This window comes from Dama dama, chromosome 25, assembly GCF_033118175.1.
Source record: "Dama dama isolate Ldn47 chromosome 25, ASM3311817v1, whole genome shotgun sequence".
Classification (NCBI taxonomy): Eukaryota; Metazoa; Chordata; class Mammalia; order Artiodactyla; family Cervidae; genus Dama; species Dama dama.
Window position 1 is genome coordinate 42,713,238 of NC_083705.1, and position 26,527 is coordinate 42,739,764.

The window sequence follows — 26,527 nt, forward strand, 5'->3', positions numbered from 1 at the left end:
TTTTCCTTCAAAATTCCAATAATAATAATAGAATTTTTTTTTTTGAGCTTGGTAAGCTGTCTTTACTGATAAGTACTTGCCAATCTGGGCACATCTCAAGGTTTTTACATTTTGAATCCAGTTTGTATTTATTACAATTTCTGAAGTTGGACATGGATTTTAGTATTCATCAGGAATTCAAATTTACCTTCAAAATTCCAATAATAATAATAGAATTTTTTTTTGAGCTTGGTAAGCTGTCTTTTTACTGATAAGTACTTGCCAATCTGGGCACATCTCAAGGTTTTTACATTTTGAATCCAGTTTGTATTTATTACAATTTCTGAAGTTGAGACTTGACTGCCACCAAATTCTTGAAAACTGTATTTTTTATATACCACAAGAAGGGAATTAAAAATAATTTTTAAAAGGATTCCATTTACAGTTGCAGATTAGTAGGGAAAATACAGACTGTTCAGTTAATATTGGAATCATTGGTTATCCAACCTCATACCTTAAAAAAAAATCAGCTTCATATGGATCAAGGCCTTAAATGTGAAAAGCAGAGTTTTAAAATAAGAAAATATGTAAAACTTCAGTTTGGACCTTGAGGAGGGATTTCTTAAAACTAACATACAACTGTACCACCACCACTGTAAGAAAAAATTAGTATGTTTTGTTGAATCTGAATAATTAGTGTTTCTTCATACAAATCAGCAGTGTTCTTGTTTTTTTTCTTTTCTTTGTGGTTCCAAATTTGATTAAATCATATACCTCTTAGTAACAGTATCTAGCCTGCATTTATGTTTGTTTCAATAGAATAATTTACCAAAGTGATCTCTTTAAAATTATGCTATCCCTCCTACAGTATTAATTGAATTTTTTTCCTCATTTAGGCGAGCCAGTGCAGCTTTGAACTGTTTAAAACGCTTCCATGAAATGAAAAAACGAGGACCTAAACCCTATAGCCTTCATTTAGATCACATTATTCAGAAAGCAATTGCAACACATCAGAAACGGGATCAATATCTCCGAGCTCAGAAAGATATATTTGTTCTTAAGGTACTGATGCAGAAGATGTGATTTTTACTTTAATTTCCTAATTCTTAACCACTGTATTTTAGTAGGCATATACATGCTTGAGTTAGCAGTTTTATTGATGCATATGACTTTTCAAAAAGCTTCTAAGTTTTATAATGACTGGGCAGTTGAGCTGAGTTTTGATAACTTTTTAAAAAACCTTGATAATTCTCCTTAAATGAAAAATTTTTCTTTTTGTTTTTAAAATTTCAACTGTTATTTGATGTAAGGCCAGTTTTTCTTAATTTTTCTTATTATTTTCTGGTGATTTAGGATACAGAGGAAGCTCTTCTAATGAACCTTAGAGATAGCCAAGTCCTTCAACATAAAGAGAATCTTGAATGGAATTGGAATCTTATTGGGACCATCCTTAAGGTATGATAGGATACTTCTTGGTAATGGCTTGATTGTTTTCATTTTATTATTCATTGCAATTTATCATAATTATATGTTTAGGAATTAATAAGTCCATAATATAACATATTATGTTTTTCTAGTGGCCAAATGTAAATCTAAGAAACTATAAAGATGAACAGTTGCACAGGTATGTAAGAACTGTTTTGCATTTAAATGTAAAGAACTTAAATTTGAATTATATTACGTCTGATAACTGTTAAAAGTAATAATTGATGTTTTAAACATACATTCTTACTTTTTAATTGTTGGTATTCAGTAGGTACATACTATATATATATTTTTATACATAGCTTGTGTTTTATAACCAAAAAGCATCAACTAATTTTTTTCTGGTTACTTACATTCTGATTTTAGTTTTGGAACAAATGAAGTACTTAAGATAAAAGTTTTCTCAAATCAAGAGTATCAGCCATGTACTAATCCTGGCCCTAACATACGAGAATGATATGTTAAGAGCATAATATCTCCCTCTCAAAGAGATGGGCATTTTAAATATTCTAATTTCTTTTGCATGTGACTTTGGAGGGTTATTCATTCTTCTTCCTCTTAACACTGCCCTTAACCAGCCACACCTTCCATAAAACAGTTTATGTTTATAGCATATATAGTACTTAAAAGGGTATTATTGCTGTTTTCTACTACCCTATGCATTTTTATTCCTTCTGAGTTTAGATTACCCAACCACCAGTGTTGATTTCTTTGAGTAAGAGAGCTTTTACTTCATGTTTTTGAGAAGTTCATATCATTGGTGTTATTATTGATTATTATCATCTCTTCACATTTTGAGAAATGTATAGAACATATAAATTAACATTGGGATAAAGAAGCATAGCACTGACTTTTCAGACTTGTGAGAACAGATATGAAGTCTCATTCAACTTTGTTTCTCCAACTCCTGGGTCTGGCATCTTTATTAGATTGGATAATAGTGTAGAAATTAAATTGAACTAAATTAAATGGAAGCTTAGAACATAATGTTGAAAATTATAACATGAAAATATCATCCATTGCTTTATAAATTCAGTTGTTTAAATTTTACCTGAAGCTTTTATGGTTGACTTTTTGCCTAATTGTGAAAAACTGACAAAAGCATAGTATAGTAACATATTGTGTGCAGTTATCTAGTATAAATTCATAAAATACAGTAGAAGAAAATTTATATATTCAAGATTAAAATAAGGTAAAAAAAAAAAGATCTAACAGTAAAATAAAATGGATACTTGTCAAAAAGAAAAAGAAGAATGAAAATTTATATCCAGGTGGTTTCATCATATTTATCCAACTGTGTATCTTCTAGAAGTGTTATGTTTGCATTTTTCCTGCTAGCATATTTCTTCTCCACTATTTTCTATCAGGCATCTCACCATAAAATTCTTATTTCATGAAGATATTTTTTATAATGAAGGGAATTATTCGTGTGTGTGTGTGTGTGTGCGTGTGTGCACGTGCGTGTGTAGAATGTACCAAATGTGTTCATTAAATTTCTTGCCATTTACCCCAATGGTTTAAACCCAAAACATATTCAAAAGCTATGGTTAAGATTTTAAAATAATTGTTTGGTTTATTACTTTGTTGCTGATTTTTTATTTTAATCTTAGGTTTGTACGAAGACTACTTTATTTTTACAAGCCTAGTAGTAAGTTATACGCCAATCTGGATCTGGATTTTGCCAAGTCCAAACAGCTCACAGTTGTGGGTTGTCAGTTTACAGAATTTCTTCTTGAGTCTGAAGAGGTAATAGACACTTTCAATATTTTCCAGAGCACATGTTTTTCACTGAATTTGCCCCCTTCCTTTTATTTTTGAATATGTATAAGCTATATTTAGAGACATAGAATGAGCCCAGACCTAGATTTTTATCCTTAGTCCCTAGCTATTTATGTGACTTTGGGCAAGTTATTTGCCTTCTAGAAGACCTGGTTTTCTTTTGGTAAAATGGAAAATAATACCATCTCATGCAGCATTGTATTGAATGGGATTAAAAAGAACAGATACTCAGAGATTAATGTCTGTTATTAGTAACTTCATTATTATTAAATGTTTTGGACTTGATTAATTGAGTTGATTTTTCTAGTTGTAGACACTAACTGCTTTTCTAGCAATATCATAATGTATTTGCTTTTAGGATGGGCAGGGATACTTAGAAGATCTAGTAAAGGATATTGTTCAGTGGCTCAATGCCTCTTCTGGAATGAAACCTGAAAGAAGCCTTCAAAATAATGGTTTATTGACTACTCTTAGTCAACACTACTTTTTATTTATTGGAACACTTTCTTGCCACCCACATGGCGTCAAAATGCTGGAAAAATGCAGCGTATTTCAATGGTGAGCATTCCTAGATTCTGTCTCAATATATACCTAAACTTTATTTTTAATGTGATCAGAAAGGCTATGCTTTTTAGTCTGTGCACCTGTATTTGGTAAGTTTTATTGTTGTTGTTCAGTCACTCAGTCGTGTCTATCTCTTTGTGACCCCATGGACTGCAGCATGCCAGGCTTCCCAGTCCTCCATCTCCCAGAGCTTCTTCAAACTCATGTCCATTGAGTCAGTGATGGCATCCAACCATCTTGTCCTCTGTTGTCCCCTTCTTCTCCTGCCTTCAATCTTTCCCAACATCAAGGTCTTCTCTAATGAGTCAGCTTTTCTCATCAGGTGGCCAAAGTATTGGAACTTCAGCTTCCGCACCAGTCCTTCCAATGAATAAATATTCAGGGTTGATTTCCTTTAGGATTGACTGGTTTGATCTTCTTGCAGTCCAAGAGACTTGCCTGTGAGTGTCCTGGAGTCTCCAGTGGAAGCATGGGTTGACAGTGGCCTGCTGCAGGGTCAGGGACACTTACTACAACAGTCCTGAGAGCCTGCTGGCATAAGTCTTTTTGAAGGAGGTCACCATTACTGCTGTTACCTCTACCATAGTTTTGCCTCAGACCAAACGATAGGGAAGGAACACAGCCTCACCCATCAGCAGAAAATTGGATTCAAAATTTACTAAGCTTGGCCTTGCCACCAGAGCAAGATCCAATTTTCCCCACAGCCAGTCCCTCCCATCAGGAAGCTTCCTGAAGCCTCTAATCCTCATCTGTCAGAGAGCAGACAGATTGAAAACCACAATCACAGGAAACTAACCAAACTAATCACATGGACCACAGCCTTGTCTAACTTGGTGAAACTATGAGCCATGCCATGTAGGGCCACCCAAGATAGATGATGGGTCATGAAGAGTTCTGAAAAAATGTCCACTGGAGAAGGGAATGGCAAACCACTTCAGTATTCTTGCCTTGAGAACCCCACAAATAGTATAAAAAGGCAAAAAGTTTTGTTAAAATACAAAAAAATTTTAATTAGAGTTGTCTTGATGCTCTGATGCTTTTTTAAGAATGGAATATTTCTTAACTGCTTTCTTTTAGAAATGCTTATTAGGAAGTTTAAAATATTTGTTGAATTAATGAATCAGTACAGTAATTCCTAGTAACCTTTATTATTTTCATCATTTTTTTAGTTTACTTAACCTTTGCTCCTTGAAAAACCAAGATCACTTGCTAAAACTGACTGTTTCAAGCTTGGACTATAGCAGAGATGGTTTGGCCAGGGTCATCCTTTCCAAAATCTTAACAGCAGCCACTGATGTGAGTATAACATAGGCAGTAGAACTATAAATTCATAACTAGTTAGTTCAGTATTTTATAAACTTTAGCCTAATAAAATTATACATTTTAAGACTATGGGATGGAATTTGAGTTTATTTTTAAATTTTAGTTTGTCCAAAGAACTCGACTACAGTACCCATATTTTTATATAAAGAGAAATGCTTTGAAGCAGCCAGATAGATACAGTATTTTATTATACTGGGACTAAAAAACATGTTTGTATCAAGGGCTAGAACTGTCAATTCCAGTCTTTCTGCCCTTTTCAAGTGTAAAACTATTCTAAAACAAAGTCAGATGGACTGTCTATAGTGAAGTTTGATGGTGGTGGTTGGTTTTTGTTTTTTTTTTAATGTTCTCATTTATCTTTATAGGCCTGCAGACTGTATGCAACAAAACATTTAAGAGTATTATTGAGAGCGAATGTTGAATTCTTCAATAATTGGGGAATTGAATTACTTGTGACCCAGCTGCATGATAAAAACAAAACGATTTCTTCTGAGGCCCTTGATATTCTTGATGAAGCATGTGAAGACAAGGTAAAGTTTCATTATCTTATGATAAAATACTTAGATGTGAGTTTTTATGAAAATATTCAAACTTGATAGAAAACTGTGTGAAATTTTATGTATGTAATATAGTGGTTTTGGAAGTAGAGAATTTACTATCTTCATGCAGTTATTAATTTGCCTAATAATTATTTATTTTAGGCCAATCTTCATGCACTTATTCAGATGAAGCCAGCTTTATCTCACCTTGGGGACAAGGGTTTGCTTCTCCTCCTGAGGTAAATTTTAAGAAAATTTTTCCTGTAGTTATGTTTTCTTTTGTGTGCTCTCTGGCAGTGTGTATTAAAGCTGGATTCAAATCTGCAAAGGAAGCACTCTAAAGAGTTTAGCTGTTAACTTCTGAAAGAGGCCTGTTTTAGAATATCGGGCATTCTTTAGTACTGAAACTCTGGCTTTTCATTGTTTTCCATAGTGTTTCTTTTTCATTTCTGTGTGTCCTCATTCTTTTCATAACATTTTCTTTACTGTGGTTGGATTCATGTTTTTTGCAAAGATTATAAAACTATTTGTATTTGAAATTATAATTGCCTTCTTTAAGGCACTGTTCTTAAAGTCTTTGGGCTTAAGTGTATTTGGTTTGAGATACTTTAGCTTCTTAAACAGTTTTTTGTGAGACCCAATGTTAAACTGTTGCCTGTTGCACTTTACAGATTTCTCTCCATTCCAAAAGGGTTTTCCTATTTGAATGAAAGGGGTTATGTAACAAAACAGTTGGAAAAGTGGCACAAGGTAATTTTCTGTTGAATAAGTTTCAGTTTGTATACAAGTTTTTATTTTGGAAAATAAATTTGAGAATTTTGAAATTAAAGTTAAATATTTAAATATTCATATGAAGTCAGGTCTTAAAATTCTGTTACTTATTTATATTCATACTTATCCATTTTTTAAGCTACAGTTATTTTATAGTGTGAACTGTTGATTTTGTATGTTTTCTGTTGAAATTTTGCTTTCAGCTTTAATCTACTGCATCATTTGTCAACCCTACTTACCATCATCATTTCTTTTATTTTGGGTTCCTTTTACAGCCCTTTTGAACTGAAACAGTTTTCCTAACTGAAGATTATAAAACAGTTCTACCAAGCAGATATAATAATCTAATTATTAAACCTCATTTTAGGGTAGACTTTTCATAAATCTGAGAGCAAACTTCTTGCTATTGTACATAATAAGGAAATCTAGGAAGAAGGGGCTAGTTTGAAGGTATTGCTTATCTCTTTAGCTTTTCTTTAGGTGGTCATCACTGTGGCTTCAGTTAACTTGAAGCATTATAAACCACCAAAGCATCTTAGAAGCTCATAGAATAATCAGTCCTAACATAAATGATTCCCAGATTTTCTTCTGTTGAATTCAGATTATTGTTTATATTGTCTGTGTTGAATCATATTTCATAAGATAGTCTCATTTAAAAAAAAGTAATGAAACTATAGTTATAGTTACCAGACGTGGGATGTGGGGGTAGAGGAAATTGGATGAAGGCAGTCAAAAGAGACAAACTTCCATTTATATACTTATAAGTACTAGGGATATAATATACAGAATGATAAATATAATTAGCTTTGTTGAATGTTATATATAAAAGTTGTTGAGTAAATCCTGAGAGTTCTTATCACAAGGGAAAATATTTTATTTCTTTAGTTTTGTATCTATATAAAATAATGTATGTTCACTAAACTTATTGTGATAGTCATTTCAGATGTGTGTAAGTCAAATCATTATGCTGGATGTACACACTGCTGGATGTCAATTATCTCTCAGTAAAACTGGATGGAAAAGAAATACTGTAACTGTAAAGCATACAACTTCAGGCATGGAGTCTTTCAGTAACTGGTGAATTGGAAAACTGAAATAAAGACATAATAGTTTCATTCCCTAAACAGAAGATTATCCTCACTTTAAAAAAGTGAAAATATCTAGGAATACCGAGACTAGTTTAGAAGCAAAATTGGTAAGAGCATGAACTTCAGTGGTGGTGAGGTTTGATAGAGATACATTTTCTGGGCATTTTTAAAATAAGATGGACAGAATTCATAAACTGATTGGATATAATAAATGAGGACTACTTGACACTTATGGTTTCTGATTTGAATGCCTGAGTAAATAATGGCTCATCATTAAGAGATTGTGATTTGCAAGATTGAGGATACTAAATTTTTAATAAATTGAACTGCTATTGCCTATGGGATGGCCAGTGATGATATCCAGAAAATACTTGGAAATGTGGATCTGGAGCTGAAGATGGCAGTTTGGGAGTTGTCAGTGAATAGCAGTAGTTGAAATTTGAATTGAGTGAGATCACCAAGGGAAACGTAAAGAACAAAAAAAAATAAAACTGGAAATTGCTCCCTAGAGAACACTCTGCTTTAATGAGGGGAACAAAAGGATGGGGATACTGAGGAAAAATTATCAGAATGATTTCACTAAAGGATGCTTCAGGAAGGAGAGACCAGTGGTATATATTCTTGAGAGAGGTCAGATAAGGTAAACACTAGAAAAAACACTGTTGAATGTGACAGGTCATTGGTGAATTTTGCCAGAGCAATTTCAGTAGAAAGTTGCAAACAGATGCTAACTTGCAGTTATAGTGAGTTTAGCCAGTAAATGGAAGGTGTAAAAACAAAGACAACTTATCTCACAAATGAATTAGCGAATGGGAAATTAATTAGTGAATAGTGATTGCCTACCATTAAACTTAGTGTTTTTCAAGTATTACCTCATTTAATCCTCACAGCAACTCTGTGAAATGTTTTCTATTATTTTTGTTTTGTGAAGGAAAATGTAGAAGCTAAGATGAGTAACAACCTAATTTATCCTAGGTCACAAAGCTTGAAAATAACAGAGCCAGGGCCACTTTTTGATTCCAGAGCCCTGATGCTCTTTCCTCTATGTTTGGTTTTCTCCCAGTAGTTTGCAGCATGCCATGGTAAAGTTGACACTCTTTTTCTAGGTAATAAAACATTCAGACCAGAATCATACTGAGAATCCACTCATTTGATTTAAAACTTTCTCTCCTAGCCCAGGCTTTGTACAGACTTAGAAACCTGCAATAAAAGAGGGGGTATGGTTCATTTCATCACTTTTTATTGTTTATCTCCTCTCCATTTACCAGCTGCAGATTTAGGGCCTCTCCAGCTTTAGAGCAGGAGGGAGAGATGGAGGAAGGGATGAGAATTCATGGACAGTCTTACCCAGCTGATGCAGTTGTTGTTACCTGGGGCTATTAGCTTTGGGGAGGGCAGATTTCAAATGTTGATTTTTCTTTTTACTCAGGGCTCTTGTTCATAAATTCCTCAGACTTCACTCTGGAGATCTCTCATCTGTGATTCCTTCGACCAGAGAAGTGGCTCCTCTGGTTGCTTACTTACAGTACCTCCTAGTATCTAGAGGTATACCCTCGTTTGGGGTCTTGTCCCTCTCTGCCTCCTTGAGGCAGAATCCTCAAGATGATCCACACCAGAAACTCACTGCATTTCATTGTTAGAGACCATAACCCTGACCTTTGCTAGCGTGTTCCACATGGTTACCACTGGTCAAAAAAAGACTAGCCAGACAGTACCACATGAATGTAACTATTCCTGCATAAAGCTCAAAATACTTGCCTTAATTTGTATTTTTGTACTGAGATTTTCATGTCTAGAGGAAATTATGGTAGTGTTATAGCAGTAGTAATAATTTGGTTTGCTGATAATATAATTAGACTATTAACATTACTTTTGCACAGTAAAAAATCTAAAAGAAAAGCAGGAAAAGTAAGTTTTTCTCTAAGTAGGGAGTTAAGGTAACTCATCAAACTGAAGTAGTATAAAATGATTTAAAATGAAAAATATCTCCCTGCCCCCTTACTGTCTTTTATGAAGGTAATGTTTGTTAACATTTTGTATACATTTAAAGATGTTTTGTACATCTATAAGTATATATTCTTCAATTAAAAATACATATGAATTCATTCACAACTGTAAATAGGACTGTATTTAATTTTTTTCTTTAGCAGTATATGTGAGATATCTTTCCAGAGCTTTGCATTTAGAGCTATCTAATTCTCTTCAGTGGCTACATAGTAAATTATATGACTGTACCCTAATTCTTATTATCACTCTTGTATTTTGGGCACTGAGATTGTTTCTAGCTTTTTAGTTTTGTAAACAGCATTTGCTTTATATTCTTGCATTCTTTGCGTACTTGTGCAAATATGTTTGTTGAACAAATTTCTAAAGTATAATTGTTGAGTCAAAAAGTATATTAATTTAAAATTTGGATAAGTACTGGCAAATTGCTTTTCAGAGGTTCTACCAATTTCTTCTGAACAGTTTGAAGTGGAGATCTTTTGCAATGAAGATGGTAGTGTGATTGACTGTCTCAGTTTAAATTATTTGACTAGAAGTTTTCCAGGTTTTAATTGGAAATATTTTTTACATTTGACCTGATTTAAATCATTGAAGAAAGAGATACTATTTTTCACCAAAAGGTTCTAAAATGATAGAACTCAGTTAATTTCCTTTTAAAATTCCTAGTGAATATCTTCAGGATTTAATATTAAGAAACTTTTTTTTGCTTGTTTTTAGTGAGGAAGGGAATTCAAATAAGATGAAAAACAAAAATTTTAACTTAATTATATGGACCCCAAAATATTAATTGAAAATGGGAGAAGAGTATAAACAGAAAGTTTATGGATATGGTAGAACATTTTTGCATTCATAATAGCTTGTTATATCTATGCTCTTCAAAATTTCTCAAATTTCCTGAACAAAGAAAAAGATGTTCATTCTTTTTTATTTGTGCTTCCAAGATTTGCTAGGTAACTAACATATTAGAGATTTAGTAAATGTTGTTATGGTAATATATATAATTTAAACAATATTATTTTCCAGGAATATAATTCAAAATATGTTGACTTGATTGAAGAACAGCTTAATGAAGCACTTACCACTTACCGGAAGCCAATTGATGGTGACAACTATGTTCGTCGGAGTAACCAAAGGTATAGTCCAGTTAATGGAATAATTTATTGCTAGTCCTCAAACATAAAATTTAAAATCATGTTGTTATAAATCATCGTTTTTTAAAGTTTTCTGAGTACTTGGATATTCTTACACTGACATAGGAAAAGTCTTTTTAAAGCACAGCACTGAATGTACAAAATTTCAGTGGCATTCATAACTTGCATTCCCTGACTTGTAGAGCATTTAGATCCCTTCATGTTCTAGCCCTCGTCTGTCTGTCTGGTCTTAGGTCTCTTACCATTACTCTGAAACCAGCTAAACTATTATTTTTCTAGAAGAATTCTAATGCCTTTCCACCTCCATATTTTTATTCATGCTGAGTGATTGTCTAATTGTTTATCTCATATTTTAAGTCATTTTGTAAATTAGTATGTTTACAATGAGCCAGTAAGTTTATCAGTCATTTTTATCATACTAGATTACAGCGTCCTCATGTCTACCTACCTGTACATCTTTATGGACAACTGGTACACCACAAAACAGGCTGTCATTTATTGGAAGTACAGGTAAAAACATAATTTGCTTATTTTAAATAGCTACAGTAATAGAAAAAAGTTAATATTACTAAAGTGTCATCTTTGCAAAAACTTCTCAACAGCCTTAAAGTCAGTGGTATAATTGCTTTTAAAGCTCCATCTTATAACTGACTTTGGCATTCTGTGCTTGCAGTCCTTACACACATAAACAGGCTTGCATACGTTTCCCTGACTTACAATCTTCTGCATGTGTAATTTGCTATGTAGAATAAGTAACCCAGTCAAGGTCCAAGTTCTTTTCCTTTCTAGTTTGTTGGGAAAGTTCATCTTCTTAGTAAAAAAAACATGCTGAAAAATTGAATTTCTTCATTCCTCTCATTGGAAAATTAAACTGAACCTGAAACATACTCAGTTACCTTTGGTGAGTAACAAACTGAAAGTATCAGCTTCTATTTGTTAGTATCTAACTACTCTCATATACTTCATGAAATATTGGAGGCTTAGGCAACCAGCTGTTCTTTGAGTATAGCATGCACATCAAATTTTGACTGGAAATATGTCTTGCTACTAGGTGTTTTCAATAAGTATAACCATTTTCTTATTTTAGGAATAGTTACAGAAGTATTTGTGTGTGTTTCTTAACAGTAGTAACCTAGATGTTCAGTTCCTTTTCATATCAGTATTCATCTCAAGAGCAAAAGTTTTATGTAAATATACTCCATAATTTCATGTATTTTTATATTATCCATGAAGATTATTGAGGTGTGTATCTTTATATTAATTTTTTTTAATTTGCTGAAAATTTAAATGATTTTCTCAATATCATTACCTCCATAGTATGAGAAGATCTAGTTGTTAATTTATTATTTTCTTTCTAAAAGAAATAATGATAATTAATGGCTAACATTTTATAATACTAAGTCCCAAGTACTTTGTTAAACTTTATATGTAATAATTCATTAAATCATTAAACTTTATGAAACAGAGGCTATTATTATCCCTGTTTTAGAGTTCAGGAAGTCAAAGCATGGGGAGATAGAGTAACATGCTGAAAGCCGCTTGCTTAATAAGTTCCAACTCTAGTATATGAGCTCAGAGCTCATGTCCTAATGCTGCTTCTTAAGAAATTTTGCATAAAATTATTTTAAGATTCTAAATATATAGAAATTACTAAATATAAACCTTAAATAGATTTTAATATACAATAAGAAAATATGTTAAAAATGTATTGTTAATCATATGGCATTTTTTTTTCCTTCTCCAGAATATTATTACGGAACTCTGTCACAATGTTCGTACACCAGATTTGGATAAATGGGAAGAAATTAAAAAACTGAAAGCGTCTCTTTGGGCCTTGGTTTGTAATAAACACTTCTATGAAATCTTCTAAATTTTTAGATTTTTACTCATTTTCCCATTGATATTAAATAAAAATTATTTTGTTTGGAATTTGTTCTTAGATTAGTATTCTAAAGCCAAGATTGTTTCTGCCCACTTAAATATTAAAAAGTAAATAATTAAACTATTGTTTTTCTTGATAAGACAAAAGTAAAGTGAAGTTGCTCAGTCGTGTCTGACTCTGCAACCCCATGGACTGTAGCCTACCAGGCTCCTCTGTCCATGGAATTTTCCAGACAAGAGTACTGGAGTGGGTTGCCATTTCCTTCTCCAGGGGATCTTCCTGACCCAGGGGTCGAACCTGGGTCTCCCGCATTGCAGGCAGACGCTTTACCACCTGAGCCACCAGGGAAGCCCCTTGATAAGACAAATGGAACTTTAATTCCTAAAGTTACTTATGTGAGGTTTTTTCACACAGTTCTTTCTTACAAATGTGGTTAGATTTTTTTGTGTTATAGGTAGCTTTTCAAATCTCTTAAGAGTTACTCTCGTAAATATATTTGTCATGTGATCTCCTTTCTTTCAGGGAAATATTGGCTCATCTAATTGGGGTCTCAATTTGCTACAAGAAGAAAATGTGATTCCAGATATACTGAAACTTGCAAAACAGTGTGAAGTTCTTTCAGTCAGAGGGTGTGTGATTTAACTCAGAAATCTCTATTGGATATACTGTTGTTCACATGTGGATGTGAGAAAAATAGTTTATGATTATAGTTTTTCAATGCATTAAATTAAACATCTTATGGAGTTCCTTGTTTAATATTACTTTATTTTTTAGTATTATAGTATTGACAGTTACCTTGCAGGTAAACAGTGAGAGTTTAGCATGTGTCCAAATAGTCGTATTCCATTAGCCTAAATATTCTGAGTGTATTTCAGAAAAGCTAATGTATGTGTATACATATGTTTTTTATTTGATTATAATTCTTTGAAATTATTTCCTTGTAATTAATAGTTTTATTAGGAAGATTTTCATGTTATTTTTAATAGCTTATTAAATAAAATGCAAATATACATATAGCAAACTAGTATTTTATGGCTGCTTTAAGAAATCTCAGTTTGAAATTAAACTGTCATTACTTCACTTTTTACTTACAGGACCTGTGTATATGTTCTTGGGCTCATAGCCAAAACCAAGCAAGGCTGTGATATTCTAAAATGTCACAACTGGGATGCTGTAAGGCACAGTCGTAAACATCTGTGGCCAGTGGTTCCAGATGATGTAGAACAACTCTGTAATGAACTCTCATCTGTCCCAAGCACCCTAAGTTTGAACTCGGAGTCAACAAGCTCTAGACATAATAGTGAAAGTGAATCTGCACCATCAAGTGAGTGTTATGACAGCATCATATGAAGTTAGCCAAAGCTAACACTGCCGATATAAAAATTTAAATGATTTTACATTCTTAATTTACTTCTTTCTGAGATAATTTCGCAGTAATAGCCTCTTGGAGAATGTGTATCTTCTCACAACAGGGAGTATAGCCATCAACCTACGTTGTTGTTTCCCTTTGCTTTCTAAATAGCTGTTGGAAATTCCTACTTACAGAGTTAAATAATAAATCATGTGCCAGAAGAACCATCCCCCCGTTTTATTTTGCAGTTTCTAATAAGTAAATGTTTATTCACCTACTGTCATCTTTTACCTAATTCTTTAGTTCATTTTTCATATATAGGGTTGTTGAGCTAGAATATATTTGTTAAGAGATATTATATTGATGTACTCATTTTTAGAAGAAAAACTAAATTTTAAAATTAAATAGTGAAACTGCTAAAAGGAAGTATCAAAAATCAACTAAATGAAGTTTTAAAAAATCAGCTAAATGAAAAATGGATTGCATTAAACACCATTGTGTTAAACGGTGCTAGGTGCAAAAATTTAAGACCCAGTTTTTTTTTAAGAGAATAGGGCAATATTTATCAAACATATTTCATGAGATCTAAGACATCCTAGATTATAATATGCACACCACTGTGTAAGAAAAAAAGATGCCTATTGCAAGATACATCCTGATTTTAGAGTGTGAAACATGTGCCTCTTAAAATTGACATAATACGGAAAAACAGGGCAGTGTGCAAGTTTAAGATTTTGTTTTGCCTTTGTTCAGAATATATTTGAAATCATTTCTAGGTATTCAACAGAAAAATAAAATACAATCCCGTAGATGTCATTAGTCACCTGGATTGAATCTTTTAGGTAGGCATTGAATTTAGATGAGTTTCTTAGTACCTAAGACAAAATGAGAAATAAATGTAATTTATTTAAACATGAACTTAAAATGTTGTGACTCAGTTCTAAGTGTATGTTGTTCAAGATTGGACATTCATTTCTTATAAGATTGATTTCTCTTGCCTATTGTGATTGGAAGTATTAACCACCAGGAACCTGTACCAACTGAATAAACATCCATAGTCAAGTCTCGTCTCTGCCTTTAATTTTATCCTGAACATTTGGAGGTTTTGGAAACTTACTGGGATACAAAAGAAACTTTAGATAAGCTGTGACATAATGAGTCCTGTAGTTTTTTTTTTTTTTTTGGAAATAACAGAAGATTTCATAATGACATAATTTTATATTTTATTCAAATACAAATTCTGGATCTCAAGGAAGCTCTGTTTATTTGGCTCAGCAGTCTTAACTCTATTTTTGAAAATATTTTTTCCAGGTGACTATTAGACAAAAATTTCCTCAGCTATGTCACTTAAAGTTGCCATAATTATTTGTCCTTTTTAATGTCCTTTTATTATCAATCCTTTTATCATAGGTATGTTCATCTTGGAGGATGACCGGTTTGGCAGCAGCTCTACTAGTACATTTTTCCTCGACATCAATGAAGATGCAGAGCCAGCATTTTATGACCGACCTGGACCTATAAAGGATAAAAATCCATTCCCTTTCTTTGCTTCTAGTAAACTTGTGAAGAATCGTATCTTAAATTCTCTTACTTTGCCTAATAAAAAACATCGTAGCAGCAGTGATCCAAAAGGAGGGAAACTGTCATCTGAAAATAAGACAAGCAACAGGCGGATCAGAACGCTTACAGAGCCCAGTGTTGACTTTAATCATAGTGATGATTTCACACCCATATCCACAGTACAGAAAACATTACAATTAGAAACTTCATTTGTTGGGAATAAGCACATTGAAGATACTGGTAGTACTCCAAGTATTGGAGAGAATGACTTAAAATTCACCAAGAGTCTTGGTACAGAGAATCACAGAGAAAACACAAGCCGAGAAAAATTAGTTGTAGAAAGTTCATCGAGCTCACATATGAAGATACGTAGCCAGAGTTTTAATACAGATACTACAACAAGTGGCATAAGTTCAATGAGTTCAAGTCCTTCACGAGAGACAGTAGGTGTAGATGCTACGACTGTGGACACAGACTGTGGAAGTATGAGTACTGTGGTAAGTACTAAAACTGTTAAGACAAGCAACTATTTGACGCCACAGTCTAACCATCTCTCTCTCTCTAAATCAAACTCAGTGTCCCTGGTGCCTCCAGGTTCTTCTCATACACTTCCTAGAAGAGCACAGTCCCTTAAAGCACCCTCTATTGCTACAATTAAAAGTCTAGCAGACTGTAACTTTAGTTACACAAGTTCTAGAGATGCCTTTGGCTACGCTACCCTGAAAAGATTACAGCAGCAAAGAATGCATCCATCCTTATCTCATTCTGAAGCTTTGGCATCCCCAGCAAAGGATGTGCTGTTTACTGATACCATCACCATGAAGGCCAACAGCTTTGAGTCCAGGTTAACACCAAGCAGGTGAGCAAATAAACATTTTAAAATGAACATGGTTGAATTTTAACAGACTTAAATGTAAAGCCTTAGCTAAGTTTTACATCTACATAAGCCTCAGAACTGACCTACTGTTTACTGTAGTAGGCTATAAGCTCCTAGTTACCCGGATATGATTTGAAATGGATTCTTGCAGCTGCGAGGGGGGAAAAGAAACTCCTTTAGGCCCTGGAAATAAACATACATGCTTTGCAAGGACACACAAGTCACAAGCTTTTTTTATTTATTTCTCGCTTCTGCAAGGATCGATTTTAAAAAGAAGCATGTCGGGGGAATCAGGAGCTTAAGACCTACAATAACAAACAACTTTTTCAGGTAGGTCAATTTAAGGCTCCAAAAGTTGACCTTTTCTTTTTTTTGAAGTTAACAAAATTTCAGTACAAGTCTTTCCAGCTTAAGTTGTTTAGTCGCTAAGTCGTGTCCGACTCTTTTGCGACTCCATGGACTGGTAGCCCGCCATTTTCCTCTCTGCTTGGGGTTTCCCAGGCAAGAATACCAGAGTGGGTTGCCATTTCCTTCTCGACGGGATCTTCCTGACCGTGGGATCAAACCTGCGTCTCCTTCATTTGCAAGCAGGTTGTTTACCACTGAGCCACAAGGGAAACCCTCAGTTTAAGTAGCTGTGATAACTAAGTAGGAACCAAATGAACATTCAGTGAATTACTTGGTCCTCAGAATTCAGCATTGCAGTATGCCTGTGCTCAAGAACATTTGGGAGATTTCTGCTCTATCTAAAGATGATATCAAGTTGGTCAAAGTAGTAAATTTTATCTATAAAAGATTTTCATTGCTAAATCTGATTTTTGCAAAAATTTCTAAAACCTAATTTTTTGTTGGGTCAAGTACTTCTAAAAATCTGTAGTTTTTTATTATTCATTTACATTTATTAAGTGGATCTATTTGCCAAGTAGTGAGCCTAGTTCCTAGCACAAATTAAGCACTCAATAAAAGTTAGTTATCATCATCATCATTATCACTATTATTATTGATAGCTATTTCTTTAATGTAATCCATTTGGCTCTTATGTAATCAAGTTGTTACGAAGTTATGAAGGAATTTTCTTTCAGTAATGTTAACACATTTATTAGAAGAGACTCCTTGCAGTAGATAGTAAATTATGTTCCCTTTGGTAGGATTTCATAAATTATGCAATACTGTCTTATCTATCTGACAATGTCATCCCTCTCAACAACTCACTAGTATAAAGCTATGCAGTGACATTCACAAATTTTATTCAAAGGAGGTACCTCTGACCCACATTCAAAATTTATCAGTGTTTATTCTAACAAGTTTGGATATCAGGTTTTCAGGCCTATAGAACAATAATTAAAACCTTTTACTGGTAAGGACCCTGTGACAAGAAAGAACAGCTGTTGAAATTGGTAGCAAAAGAGGAAACTTTTATACTAAAGCAGAATACTTAAAAACTCAGATTATAGCAGCTAGTAGCATTCAGCCAGGGGCAGTAATGTAGCACCCAAAATAAGTAGTAAGGACACCACCATCTTACAGCTCAATACAATAAAAAAGACGCTGTTAACTCTGGACCACCCAGTTAAGATTATTCTACCCACTTAGAATCATTCTATCTTGTTGAAGCAGGTATTTCTATCTAAACTGGTTACAGCACAGGTAAAAAGTTTCATTGCTTAACTATTCATTAGAATAAACGAGAGATGACAACAACTCCAAATCACTATTTCCTAATCAGTCTGGGGTCTTAGGATCTTATTTCCTATACTCTCTGTTAGAATGAGAGAAGGGTATATGGAAGTTTTACTCCCAGAGTAAAATTCCAGGTTATTGGCATTATAAAGGATTGCTATATATTTTTCATTTCTTGGGAGAGGGAAAAAATGAAAACAAGAAAAAGCAGTCAAGAGAAACAAGAACAACTGTACAAAGGAATGAATGCCAAACAGAAATCTTATGTTCATCAAATCTTCCACTTATTCTTCAAACTGTGTTAAGTATTTAATATTTAACCAGGTTCCATGGAGGAAAAAATTGTCGATATTAGTCCTCCTTTTCCCACTTCTTTCTTTTGGTTAATTCAGAGAAAATGAAAATGATGGAAGATAGCTATACATTTAATAGTTTGGATCAAGGCTGAAAAGATTTTTTCCTATAAAATTAGAAGAGTAGTCATTCTCATACTGTGGTATAATGATTAGCATGAATCCAGCAGTCTTAAAAACCATATCTTTCTGAGGTGTTTCTTTGAGGCATAGCAGAAAAAAACACTGAAGTAGGAATCCTTAACCTTGAGATCTAATCCCGGCACTAAGTGAAGGAACTTGGAAAAAGTTCCATAATTATGCTGTAGTATCTTATCTCCTTGGAATTCAAAAGCTTTGCAAGCCTTATCAATCCAGAACAAAGGCAGACAAAACTCTGAATTGTTTACTGTTGTAAATCTATATAGTAAAATTCATGAATTTTGAAATATGTAGGCCTCGATTGCTTGGAGGTAATTGGAGTAGATCAGTGGTTTTAAGCATTCTTTAAAGCATTAACTTTTTAAGTAGAGAACCCCTTTCTTCAAAAAACTTTTCTGTGGAAATCCAATGTGAAGAATATGTAAAAATGGAGCTACTCTGATTGAAATAGGTATTGTGGAGGCAAGTATAACAATAATTTCTTCCCCTTCAGTCCAGTAGTCTTTGAAGAGTTCTCTGGAATTAGAAAGATAAACAAGTACAAATTAAAAACTGCGGCCCTAGTTTATAAAATTTGTTAATTTCAATTCTGAGTGGTTTTTAGTTGGGAATTAGGAGTGGTTTTTCCTATGTTACTTTTAGTAGCTATTTATAAAACATTTATTTTGTATGCTTTTCAAAATCTTTATCAGGCTACATTTTTACATTTTAAATGATTTGAATTTTCAAATAGCAGTATACATATACTGTAGAACCTTGAGTACTGCCTTGTATATCCAAAGCAGGCATATAATAAGATATTTTAGTATGTCTGTTGCATGAATGAAAATCTGTATAAGGAAGGTATATCTTGTGGAAATGTTAGTAGTCCATGGCATGGAATCACTGGTAAGGAATGTATTGAGGAAACATCAGTGCTTCATATAAACTATCTTTTGTAGTATTTATATATGATACCATTTTTACTGTTTTGTGTCTGTCTGCTATATTAGAAAATCTTATGTTGATAAAGTAATTACTATGCAAAAGAATAAGTTATTAAGCTTATTTTAATAAAAGTAGTATTAAATAGAATTAATAGATGTGCCCTTACTTGTATGATAGCAAATCTGGCAGTCTCAAGTGACTGTGAAGTTAATATTTGGATAATACCTCTATTTTCTGAGGTCACTTTTGTTTTTATTTTTATTTCTAGATGTTGAAAGTTACCTTAATTGCTCACCTTTTCACTTTTACCTGAGAGACCATAACAGTTGTTTTTGGTCAACAGTCAACATTACTAATGAACTTTTATATATCAGTTTATAGGAGATAAATATTTTCAAGTGTTTATATGTTCTCAGTACATAAGATGGCACTGTTTAGTACTTGACATGCTTTCTCTCCTTTTTGAAGATATGAAAGAAAATAGACTACAGTTATTTATCTGATTGTTATAACAAATCAAGAAACTAATGCAGTTTTTTTAATGATATTCTAGGTTCATGAAAGCTTTAAGTTATGCTTCGCTAGATAAAGAAGATTTATTAAGTCCTATTAATCAAAATACGCTGCAGCGATCCTCCTCCGTGAGGTCCATGGTGTCCAGTGCGACATACGGTAGCTCAGATGACTATATTGGTCTTGCTCTTCCAGTAGATATCAATGATATATTCCAGGTATCATAAATTCTTTTGGTTTCTTTTGAATTAGTTTACTGTTCTTTTTCATATTCTATTAATTGCTTACTAGAAATTATAATTTAGAGTAAATACTAATTTTAGGGAAGGTGATATTCTTAGGCAGTTTTAGTTAAAGAAATCTTACCATAAGAATTATTCCACCTTTCTTGACTATTCTGTACTCTTTTTAGCACCTCTAAGTCCCCAAAACATTATCCTTTTTCTCTTCTCATACTAAATCAGCATCTTGTTTGATTTCTTTATCTGTATATTCTCTATAGAAATTTTAAGTCCTAATCTTGCTTTTTAGTCACGTTTGACTTATTCCTGTTTTTTTTAATTGATATATAAGTGACATAAAACATTGTTTAAGTTTGAAATGTACAGTATATCCCTTGTTTTATTTAATCCTTTGATTCTGCTTATCTCATACATGGCAGCCACGTACTGTGGTAATCCCACAAAATACTCATATATCTCTAGATGGTAGATAGAATTAAGAATACACATTTGTCTAGAAGACCAAAAACACTTTGCTGCTGCTGCTGCTAAGTCGCTTCAGTCGTGTCCGACTCTGTGCAACCCCATAGATGGAAGCCCACCAGGCTCCCCTATCCCTGGGGTTCTCCAGGCAGGTACACTGGAGATAAATTCTAAAATAATTATTTTAATATCCATTTAAGTAACTAAGGATAGATAAGGACCTTAACGGTTTTATGTTATTTTGTCAAATTTTGGTAATATAACTTCCTTCAGTATCTTTTCATTATAGGTTCATGTGCTCTAGTAATTCCATTTAAATTATATTTCATTTAATTTTGCTAATATTCATAAAATGAATTTCTTTTTATAATAGGACTTACCGTGACTTATATCTATTTCAGGTAAAGGATATTCCTTATTTTCAAACAAAAAATATACCTCCACATGATGATCGAGGTGCAAGAGTATTTGCCCATGATGCTGGAGGTAATGGATGGTTTTTGTTCTCTTTATATTAAAAAGAAAATTCTTACCAGTAGGATTACACTAAAAATTCACATATACTTAATTTTGGGCAACAAAATAGTTGAATCAATTTAAAATTAAACCATAACTTTTTTTGAGGGGGAACTAAGTACCTAGCCTCTCAAGAAGACAAAAACCAGATCAGTTGTTTCTGTTTTAAACATATAATATATGAAAAAAAATTTAGCACTTACCCTTTTTGGAGAGAGGAGAGAGAGAGAAAATAATTATATACATGATCTCTCTTTGCTATGAGCTGTAGTATTCTAATTAATATATGCATATCAGCCACAGATTTAAAGCTTTATAATCTTGATTTTTTTCCTTAACAAGGACCTCTTTAGACCCAGAATTATTTACTTTTTCTTTATGCAGATATTGAGAAGAATTGAAATGATACCTAATTGTATAATTTTATTTTTTTATTTTGTATTTAAAACCTCATGTTAAAGTAAGATAATTATATCTGCTGATGTTAATTATTTTTCTAATTTAAAGCAAATTATCCTATTTTTCTCCCCAATTAAGATTAGATTTTGAGTCATAAAAGGTGTTCTGATTTTCTTCCCTAATTTCCCTTCTTTAAAATTTCACATAGTTTAATGCACCTCGAAAGAAGTGTCAGTGATGCCATCTTCCTCAGATTATGTTTTATATTTATTCACACACAGGTCTTCCATCTGGAACTGGAGGTCTTGTAAAAAACTCTTTTCACTTGCTACGACAGCAGATGAGTCTTACGGAAATAATGAATTCAATCCATTCAGATGCTTCTCTGTTTTTAGAAAGTACAGAAGACACTGGACTACAGGAACATACAGATGATAACTGCCTTTATTGTGTCTGTATTGAAATTCTGGGTTTCCAGCCCAGTAACCAACTGAGTGCAATATGTAGTCATTCAGGTGAGTGATTATGTCTGTCTGGATGAATCCACCTGAATTTGAATCTGCTCCACTCACAAGATCTCTCCCAGCCCTACTGATCATCCTTCTTTTTCCATCTCATTCCCTCAGCTTCAGTGCAGTCCTTCAGCATCTACCTGTGGAGTGTTAGTGTTTGTCTCCAGTTTTGTCCCCTTGCAGTTCACCTTTCATACTGTTGCCTTGGATTAGTCTGTTAACAGTTCTTTACTGACTTTTCATGTCTCGCACACAAGACTCTGATCTGTCGATTGTTTTTATCACCATTCTCCTATCTTGTGATTGACATGCCATTACTGACTTATTTGGTGTTTTTGAACAGATTATGCTCTTTTTCATGACTCTAGGCTTGAAAAGTGTGTTTTCCATGCTGTTCCCTCTTGCACCTTCCCCTCCTCACACACATGTAAACTCACACATAGCCACATAGAGTCCATTTGGCTAGCCCACCTCATCCTCAGAGACGGGAACGTTTTATCTTCACAGCTTTGTCTGACCCTCTTAGTCAGATACTGACACTTTTTCCTCTTTACTTTTATTGCCCTTTGTACATAGATCTCTTGTGTTAATTATTGTTGGTTATTTTTTCCCATTCCATTCAGTAAGGTGCTTCAAGGTATAGTCTGTCATGCCCTTTCATTTTTATTTTCTAACACCTAGCTACATACTGCTTATATACTAGGCACTCAGTATGTTTTTGGTGAGGTAGAAAGTGAATCAGACCCAGATTCACCCTTTTTATATGATATGTATGTTTAAAATATAACTATAGATACCTTTTCTTGGTGAATATCACTTCGCCACCCTCAGAAAAACGTAGTGATAACCAGAGTTCTCTGGGCCATTCATCTCCACTTCTCCATGGTAGTCTGATTAAAAGCTTCCCAACTGATGGATTTTGGCACACTGATAACTGAGTAGGTTATGGATGTGCTGAGAGATTAATCCTCTCCCAGTAGGGCCTGGGTTTGACAAACCCTTGGACAAGGCACTTCCCACTATGAACAGGGACTCAGCCTGCTATATTATTTTCATTTTCTCTTGAGTGAAAGGTTTGGTCAGTATTGTTCTGATGTACACAGAAAAGAAGATGCTACTTTAAGTCATTTGTCTATACATTATTTATGATGTTTTAGTTCTTGTAAGTTCTGTTTATTTACTCATTCAGCAAATACTTAGGAAGCACTTACTGTGGAGTTTTGCTATACTGTTTTCTCTTTATCAAACAGGAAATAGGGAAGCCAGCCCTCTAATTATGCTGTCACAAGACAGTCCAGCAAATTCTGATCCATTTGTGATCTATTGCTGAGCTAGTTGGGCTTCTCTGGTGGCTCAGACAGTAAAGAATCTGCCTGCAGCATGGGAGACCCAAGTTCGATCCCTGGGTAGGGAAGATCCCCTGAAGAATGAAATGGCAACCCACTCCAGTATAGTAATCAAGTTGAGACGCATCAAGTTTGGGACTTGTGGAAGAATTGCTGCCGTCAATGAGGCTCTCACCTTGGCTCAGCCATTAGAACCCCTTGACTTGTTATTCAAGTGATATGAAGTGGGGAGAATAACTCTTAATTGGGAAATGATTACAATTTACTACTGATATCCTCTCAGAGGTGTGAAAGGAAGCAGGCTAGTTGTTAAGAAAACACTGAACCTCTACTCATTCATGCAGTCAACTTAATATTTATTATGTCACTCTGGGGATCAGGCATTGCTCTATATGCTAAGAAGACAGTTGTGAGAGGAAAAAATAAAAAGACACTATTCTTATATTGTATATCCAATGGAGAAGGAAATGGATTGATCAACCACTCAGTCAATACACAAAATAATAACCATATTTGTAACAAGTGCCATCAAGGGTAGGTACCAAGTATTGTTTTTCCTCAGTCATATCTAACTCTTTGTGACACTATGGACTATAGCCCACCAGGCTCCTCCTCTGTCCGTGGGATTTCCCAGGCAAAACTACTGGTAGCCATTCCCTTCTCCAGGGGATCTTCCCAGCTCAAGGATCAAACCCAGTTTTCCCACATTTCAGGCAGTCTTTACCGCCTGAGCCACCATTACAAGATGCCTGCTATTAGCAAAGGAATAGAACCTAGAGAGCTTCCTTGGTGGCTCAGTGGTTTAAGAATCTGATTGCAGTGCGGGAGACCTCCTGCAATACAGGAGATGCAGATTTGGTCCCTGGGTTGGAAAGATCCCCTGGAGAAGGAAATGACAAACCCACTCCAGTATTCTTGCCTGGGAAATCCCATGGACAGAGGAGCCTGATGGGCAACAGTCTGTGGGATCGCAGAAAGACTCGGACATGACTTGGCAACTAAACAACAAACATAAATAGGCAGATCGAAGAAGAGACTTCTGAAGAATTGCTCTTGAGCAGTGGTTGAAAGAGTGAATAGAACCTAACTAAATGAAAACTAGAGTATAGAGAATTTTAAGAGAGAGGAAGGAACATGAACAAAAGTCTTCTCTGATGGGTGCAAGCATGGGACACCCATGGGAATGGAGCTCAGAAAGTGAAGGGAGAGGAAATAACAGGATCAGCCTGGAAAGACAGGTAGAGACCAGGTACTGCATAGCTCTTTCTACCCAAAGTCGTCCATGAACCAGCAACATCAGCATCACTTGAGCACTTGTTAGAAATGTCGTCTCAAACTCTGCCTCACACAGAATCAGAATCAGCATTTTAACAAGATGCCCAGGTTATTCATGTATACATTAATGTTTGAGAAACACTGCTATTGGCCATATTAAGGAATTTATGTATCAGAAGGGAGATATCTTTATTATCCATGCATGCTTATTTATGTCCAACTTTTTGTGATCCCATGGACTGTAGCCCCCAGACTCCTCTGTCCATGGAATTTTCTGGGTAAGAATACTGGAGTGGATTGCTGTTTCATCCTCCAGGGGTTCTTCCTAACCCAAGGATCGAACCTGTATCTCCTGCATTGGCAGGCAGTTTCTTTACCACTGAGCCACCTGGGAAGCCCTGTTATCTGTGGCAGATAACTAAACAATGGTTCCCCTGCTTTTCTTTAATTGCAGTATTGGTAATTTACAATGTTGTGCTACTTTCAAGTATACAGCAGAGTGATTCAGTTATACATGTGCGTATGGGTGTGTTCTTTCTCAGGTGCCTTTCCATTGTAGGTTATTACACGATACCGAATATAGTTCCCTCTGCTATACGGTAGACCCTTTTTGTTTACCCATTTTATGTGTAATAGTGTATATATGTTAATCCAAAACTCCTACTAATTTATCTCCGCCCATCCCCTTTGGTTACCATAAGCTTGTTTTTTATGTCTGTGAACCTATTTCTGTTTTGTAAATCAGTCCATTTGTATCATTTTTAGATTCCACATATAAGTGATACCACGTATTTGTCTTTCTCTTCTGACTTAATTCGATAATCTCTAGGTCCATCCATGTTTCTGAAAATGGCAGTATCTCATTCTTTTTCATTGCTGAGTAATATTCCAACTACTTTATCCACTTATCTGTCGATGGACATTTAGGTTGCTTCCATGTCTTGGCTGTTGTGAATAGTGCTGCTATGAACATTGGGGTGCATGTATTCTTTTGAATTATGGTTTTCTCTGGGTATATGCCAGGAGTGGGATTGCAGGATCATATGGTGACTCTTTAGTTTTTTAAGGAACCTGCATACCATTCCCCATAATGGCTGCACCAATTTATATTCTCACCAACAGTATAAGAGGTTTCATTTTTCCTCTCTACCTTTTCTAACATTTGTTGTTTGTAGACTTTTTAATGATAACCATTCTGACTGGTGTAAGATGATACCTGATTGTCATTTTGATTTCCTTTTCTCTCCTTAGTGGTATTGAGCATCTTTTTCTGTGCTTATTGGCTGTTTCATGGTCATCTCTATGCCTTCTTTGGAAAAATGTCTGTTTAGGTCTTCTGCCCACTTTTTGATTTTTTTTTTTTTTTTAATTGAGCTGTATGAGCTGTTTGTATATTTTGGAAATTAATTCCTTGTCAGAAGCATTCTTTTCAAATATTTTCACCCAGTCTGTAAGTTGTCTTTTTGCTTTGTTTTAAGTGTGGTGTTTTTGGTGGGGGGGAGGTTTGCTGATTTCAATTACTCTGGGAGACAGATCCAAAAAAACATTGCTACGGTTTATGTCAAACAGTGTTGTACCTATGATTTCCTCTAGAAGTTTAGGTCTCTAATGCATTTTGTGTTTATTTTTGTATGTGGTGCTAGAGAATGTTCTAATGTTTCATTTGAACATTTCATGCTTTTACATGTAGCTGTGCAGTTGTACCAGCACCACTTTTTGAAAAGACTATCTTTTACCCAGTGTATATTCTTGCCTCCTTTCTCTTAGATTAATTGACCATGTGTTCATGGGTTTATTTCTGGATTGTC

The 26,527-nt window shown here is 34.2% G+C and overlaps 1 protein-coding gene across 6 annotated transcripts in view; it reads left to right on the forward strand.

The window, feature by feature from the left end:
* Positions 1 to 26,527, forward strand: part of RICTOR (RPTOR independent companion of MTOR complex 2) — a 125,483-nt gene that overhangs the window by 86,039 nt on the left and 12,917 nt on the right. For 3 of the 6 annotated variants that reach the window (XM_061129903.1, XM_061129906.1, XM_061129908.1), the window contains 19 exons: positions 876 to 1,041; positions 1,333 to 1,434; positions 1,557 to 1,603; positions 3,075 to 3,210; positions 3,602 to 3,801; positions 4,977 to 5,103; positions 5,496 to 5,660; positions 5,832 to 5,908; positions 6,341 to 6,419; positions 10,556 to 10,665; positions 11,106 to 11,193; positions 12,428 to 12,520; positions 13,088 to 13,194; positions 13,660 to 13,889; positions 15,327 to 16,335; positions 16,612 to 16,683; positions 20,008 to 20,185; positions 21,073 to 21,157; positions 21,868 to 22,101. In XM_061129903.1, coding sequence (XP_060985886.1) covers positions 876 to 1,041; positions 1,333 to 1,434; positions 1,557 to 1,603; positions 3,075 to 3,210; positions 3,602 to 3,801; positions 4,977 to 5,103; positions 5,496 to 5,660; positions 5,832 to 5,908; positions 6,341 to 6,419; positions 10,556 to 10,665; positions 11,106 to 11,193; positions 12,428 to 12,520; positions 13,088 to 13,194; positions 13,660 to 13,889; positions 15,327 to 16,335; positions 16,612 to 16,683; positions 20,008 to 20,185; positions 21,073 to 21,157; positions 21,868 to 22,101 — 3,305 coding nt within the window. The remainder of the gene's footprint in view (positions 1 to 875; positions 1,042 to 1,332; positions 1,435 to 1,556; positions 1,604 to 3,074; positions 3,211 to 3,601; positions 3,802 to 4,976; positions 5,104 to 5,495; positions 5,661 to 5,831; positions 5,909 to 6,340; positions 6,420 to 10,555; positions 10,666 to 11,105; positions 11,194 to 12,427; positions 12,521 to 13,087; positions 13,195 to 13,659; positions 13,890 to 15,326; positions 16,336 to 16,611; positions 16,684 to 20,007; positions 20,186 to 21,072; positions 21,158 to 21,867; positions 22,102 to 26,527) is intronic. The other 3 variants (XM_061129905.1, XM_061129904.1, XM_061129907.1) reach the window with 3 other exon arrangements.